Source organism: Cynara cardunculus, assembly GCF_001531365.2.
Source record: "Cynara cardunculus var. scolymus isolate 2C chromosome LG 3, CcrdV1, whole genome shotgun sequence".
NCBI lineage: Eukaryota > Viridiplantae > Streptophyta > Magnoliopsida > Asterales > Asteraceae > Cynara > Cynara cardunculus.
The window spans coordinates 16,177,849-16,183,782 of NC_037530.1; the positions used below are offsets into that span (position 1 = coordinate 16,177,849).

Sequence of the window (5,934 nt, forward strand, 5' to 3'; positions counted from 1 at the left end):
AAATATTTAAAACTTTTATGAAATTTGGTGTAAATAATGTATTTATGGTGAATTGGATATTCCCAACAAAAAGTCAAGAGTCAGGGTGGATTTACTAAGGCAACATTTGGTAGTCTACGTCACCATTTAATTTATTTTCCCCTAGTGTATAATATTTTATGACCCATAACATAACGTTGCTACATGCTACAATTAGGTATCGTCAATTTTATTTAACTTTGATTTTATTTTATATTACACTAATTAATTATCAATTTCACCATTTGACAAAATTTTCTACGTCAAAGGCAGAGGTCTATGCATGTGAGACTTAGATGCCGCTTATTAAATACTTACTTTGGTMAGTGCTTAAYGCATGAATTTCCWTATCGGATGAACAWRAGAAAGWCGAAGAATCTTACCGGGTAAGAGKGATGAGAAGGATGAAGAGTCTTACCCGGTAAATGAGATGACGACTCTTRTAATGTTATAAATAAACATGATGTAAAAAAGAATTAACAACATTACATTTATTTTCATATGAAATAAATAAGATTTATATTTAAATTAAATATCACAATATTTAATTGTTTAAGATGAATATACAGATTTAAAAGGTTCATATTTAAAGACACAAAATCCTATCAATTACAAACTTAATATAAAAATGTGTGATTTCATGTAAATTACAATTACAAACACAAACCATAATCCAATGTACGTATTTTTATTTCAACTTCATCATGAAATGGGAAGTGGCTTCCCATCCCACGTCTTCAAGCAATCCAACAGTGGATCGATCAATTTTCCGGCACAGATCGCCGAGAACACCTTTTCAAACTCCTCTCCSGGCGACRCCRTCWTCTCGCCGGTCAAATAACCGGTTCCAAGTTCAGTCCTCACRAACTTATACAACGGGTACGATCGACATTCTTCGATTCTGTTAAWGATCGCCAATTTTCCACCTTCGTGATCGACCCGAGTGCTTTCGATTTCTTTCGGCAAAAGGGCTTCGAGTTCTTGCTCGAAACCCSTGATCTTTTGGAAGATTGACGTGCTCGACTCCATTTCGGCCTCACCGTTTGCAAGGGCGTGCTCGACTATAACTTGTCGTAACTTTTGCATTAGAGGGTAAGTTGCACTACACGCATCGTCGATGTACGAAAAGATGTGCTCACGGTCGACCACTTTGAGCAAATCCTTTTCGCAAAAGCGAGATGGGTGAAGCTCGCCGTTGTKRCCCGTGGTCAAGACTTTCTTCGCCACCTGGCTAACCACATTCTTGACGGTCGACTTGAGGTTTTCCTCCAAGTGCCTCAAGTCGACTGCTTGGCATAGTGCCACCAAGTAAGTCGATGACATGAGTTTCACAATCTCGACCGCTTCGGCTGTTTTCCGTGAAGAAATCAACCCTAACGAGTTCACGTCTTGGTTATGTTGCTCTGCGCTTTGCACGTGACTGGTTACAGGGTTTGCGAGGAACTGGAGTTCCGAACAGTAGGACGCCATGGCAATTTCTGCTCCTTTGAAACCGTAATCCAGACTTGGATTACGGCTTCCAGAGAGATTGGATGGCAACCCATTGTTGTAAAAGTCGTTTACGAGCTCGGAGAACTGTGCAAACATGAGCTTTCCTATGGATGCAACGGCTAGCCGTGTATTGTCCATCGACACTCCTATCGGGGTACCCTGAAAATTCCCTCCGTGAAGTGCCTTGTTTCTAGAAACGTCGATCAAGGGGTTATCGTTCACCGAATTAATCTCTCTCTCGATCGATTTTGTCGATGTCCGTATCACTTCAATAAGTGGACCAAGCCATTGCGGTGATGTACGAAGGGCGTAACGATCTTGCTTCGGCTTTTGAAGCGGWTCCATTTCGTGTATCTTTTTTGCTTCTTTTACGTAGGAGCTACCGTCAAGAATGTGCTCCATGATCGCCGCAGCCTCAATCTGGCCGGGGTGATGCTTCAGTTTATGGGTCAGATGATCTGTAAACTCAGGCTTTCCTTGCATAACTTCGGCAAAAATGGCCGACAAAACCTCCGATAAGACCGCGAGGATGTTAGCTTCAAAAAGAACCACAGAAGCCAAACCGGACCCAACCGCGGTCCCGTTCACTAACGCAARCCCTTCTTTAGGTTGTAGCTCGAAAAATCCGGTATMGATACCGGCACGATTGAAAGCACTGACGGCATCAAGCAATTCTCCGGCGGGGCCAACGGCCTTGSAATTGTGGCGGCCGGTCAAGATTCCGGCAATGTACGATAGTGGGACCAGGTCGCCGGAGGCTGTGATTGTGCCACGGAGGGGTAGGCATGGGGTGATGCTGTGGTTGAGAAATTTTGTGATGGCTTCCATGATTTCAAATCGGATGCCGGAGTAGCCCTGGAGGAGGGTGTTGATTCTGACCAACATGGCGGCTCTTGTGGTGGATTGCGGCAGCGTGTGGTCTGATTCCGCTCCGGTACCAAAGATTCCGGCGTTCAAGAATCTGATTAAATGGCAAAATTAAAATAAATWAATTAATTCCCCACGATCACAGAATGTTTAATGTTAAAGCAACAAACGTCCACATGATTCAGTAGCAACATTCTCAATTATTGCTATTATTATAAAAGCAATAGCAAGTATGTATAGTATATTATAAATGATTTCATAAAAACTTTTAAAAAATATTTTTTATATATAAAATACTGTTTATTAATATATGTTATTTAAAATTCAATATTACAAGTAAATTATGCATAAATATAATTTATTAAGCTTCATATTTGAATTCGTGTAACTAGCTGTAGATAAATATAATCAAATAGAGGATAAATATCTTATTTTAAAAATATAAAAATTTTAAAATATAATTAGGATAATCATTGACTTCTAACAAAAAAATACGTGATTATTATTTTTAAATAAAATATATTATTAAACCAAAAATTAAAAAAATTAAATTAAAAAATACACAAAAAAAGAGAAATTTTAAATAGTCTGGTACTAATATCAATATTTTTTTTTTTGGAAAATGACAAAACTAACCACTTTATACAATTTTCTTCCACAAAATAACTATTTTCAGGGGATTTACAAAACTAACCACACGAATCGCCCCCGGGGGCGATCCGTACATTTCGGGTTAAAACTCGTATGCATATTTACGTATCTTCACGTATGTATGTATGTATGTATATATGTGTACGTATGTATATACGTGTATATACATACCTACTTACATTTACGTAAAAAAAGCGATATAAATTGCGGCAACGTATATATATATATATATAGAGAAAGATGCATAATGTAAAAAAACGATATAAATTGCGGTAACGTATATATATAGAGATGCATAACGTAAAAAAACGATAAAAATTGCGGTAATTGTATATATATATATATATATATATAGATGCATAACGTAAAAAAAACAATATAAATTGCGGTAACATACATATATATATATATAGACATTGCATTACGTAAAAAAAAAACGATATAAACGGTACAAAAATTGAAACTTCGTATTTTAACGTATATATGTGTATGAGTTTTAACACGCACACATATTTATGTATATTCACGTACGTTTTACGTACGTATTTTTAACGTATATATGCGTACGGGCTTTAACCGCCAATTCGAAGATACACACAAACATCATCATGTTGACGTGATTTCATGTTTTGTGATGGTTGATTGTGTTTAATGGGTTAAAGGTTGTGAGAGTAGAATATATGAGAAGAGAAATGAAAGGGAATGTGTGAAAAATTATGAAACAGGTTGTTGGTATTTATAGTGAAATTGGTATTACAAAAAAAAAGGAAAAAAATTTTTAAAAAATATTTAAAGTCTGAATCGCCCCTGGGGGCGATCCGATGACGTGGCTCGCCCCAAGTGGAAAAAAAGAAATTTTAAAATTTTTTTTCTAAGAAAAAGGCCCTGTGTGGTTAGTTTTGTAAAACCTCTAAAAACTGGTTATTTTGTGTAAGAGGGTTGTATAAAGTGTTTAGTTTTGTCATTTTCCTTTTTTTTTTTTCAGTTTTTTATGATAACTTCATATTTATATTTTATTCAAAGATAAAAATATTATCATTTTCTTAAAACCACATAAAACCATATTATAACATCGACTGAAACAAAAAAGAAATAAAACGAAACATTAAAATCGAGATGTATTTCGTTACATTATATGAGTACTCTTCTAGTTATATATAAATATATAATTCAATTGTATAATAAAACATGTTAGAGTTTTTAATATTCCTAATATTATCTTTCATATTTTATGTGCTAATAATTATTTTTTTTGTTAATTTAAATATAATTCATCAATATTTAATACCACAAGGATTTTAGTTGACCAAGCCCACCTACCACATTAGAAATAGTCCACGAAATGTAATTTACTCGATGTTTAGAACAATGAGCGAATCGTTTATTATAAAACTATATGTGATTTCCATTTTTTATATTTTGGTTGTCCTAGTCTATATAGAAAGGATCAAACGAGAATATAAACTAAATAATAGAATATAAAAACGGTCAAATTACGCGTAAAATCATATGCAATTTTACCTTGACAGACGAAAAAAGATGTAAATGCGACTTTGGCCGCGACCTAATCACATATGATTTTGTACGTGATGTTAATATAAAATCACATGTGATTAGACCTTTTTCTTATTCCCTTGTTTAACTACTGTTTTTTCATTCTCTCTTTCTCTGTAAATATTTATATGTATATACACATATATATATATATATAATATATAGTTACATAAAGTTTCTAGGTATACCGTGGTCGATCCTCATGGCTCACGAGCGTGACGCTTAACGACAATAGCTAGTATGTTGTSTCACTCAACTATACATGATAAAACACCATTTACGTAATGACCAAAAGCAGTAATGACTACTTGGAGACCAATGACATTGACAGTAATCTATCCTAACATAACCTCTACACAAAAGAAAATAGTCGTAATAAGGTGTTTTTTATGCATGCTTAATTATGGTATATATATATATATATATATATATATATGTATGTATATGTGTGTGTATATATATACAATAATAATGCTTGGTTTTATCAAATAAATTCGAGACCATCTTCATTGCATGAAAGCTGTCTTTTAAGCTTTTTAATGGGCCAAAATATATATCTTAAAAACATCGTTTTGTTTATTTGAAAGAAAATGGAATTAATTATGCATTTGTTTATTTATATTGATATTTTAAATAATATACCTAATGAGTTCCTGTTGAAGAGCACCACCTTCCTTGGTTCTCCGGTGAGAGGTGGCACCGAAACCGGTKGTGACACCGTAGSTGTCTCCTCCTTTCTTCATGCTRTCCATAACCCAMTCACTGCTGGCTGTAACTCCGGCACGAGCGGATTCCGACAGCTGAACCTGAACGTTGGTGGTGGCGACCGCGGCTACCTGGGCAATAGTCAGCGTCTCGCCACCCAACCTCACCACTGTATTCCGATACTCCCCGACCATTCTCTTCACCTCCTCCAGGTGGCTTCCGCTTAACGCCGCCGCAGCGACACCCCAATTCARTGGGTCCGTCRTATCATGATTGATGTTGGCATGTCCATTGGTACATTGATCCATTTTTTTTATTTTGTTGGTAGGAAATTATGAAGCTATAAATTTCCTGAGATGATGCGTAGGAGATGAAGCCGTTTAAATAGAAAGCTTATCGGTTGCCCATTTAGTATTAGGTTTGGCAGGCCGATGTGTTAGTTGGAAAACGGTGGTGGCCGTCCGATTGGTCATGGAAATCGATGGAAAGGATCATGCCACGTCGATGGTTGCAATGGAGACAAAGAAAAGGTTTAGAGACTTGTTTGACAACACAAACTAATATTTTTGTATTTCTTTTTTATATTTCTTTTCAAAGAATTATTATAGTTTTAGCATATATAAGAGTAGGTTTTAAATGGGAGAAATA

General features: G+C 35.5%; 1 protein-coding gene across 2 annotated transcripts; it reads right to left on the reverse strand.

The window, feature by feature from the left end:
• Nucleotides 1-568: 568 nt before the first annotated feature.
• On the reverse strand, nucleotides 569-5,603 carry LOC112508463 (phenylalanine ammonia-lyase-like). 2 transcript variants are annotated; one of them, XM_025113077.1, is made up of 3 exons: nucleotides 5,224-5,603; nucleotides 699-2,470; nucleotides 569-658 (listed from the first exon to the last, which is right to left on the reverse strand). In XM_025113077.1, the coding sequence occupies exons 1-2, from the start codon at nucleotides 5,592-5,594 to the stop codon at nucleotides 721-723; spliced, it is 2,121 nt and encodes a 706-aa protein (XP_024968845.1). In that variant the 5' UTR covers nucleotides 5,595-5,603; the 3' UTR covers nucleotides 569-658; nucleotides 699-720. The 2 variants fall into 2 exon arrangements, with proteins under 2 accessions (XP_024968845.1, XP_024968844.1); XM_025113076.1 differs by having other exon boundaries at nucleotides 569-2,470.
• Nucleotides 5,604-5,934: the final 331 nt, after the last annotated feature.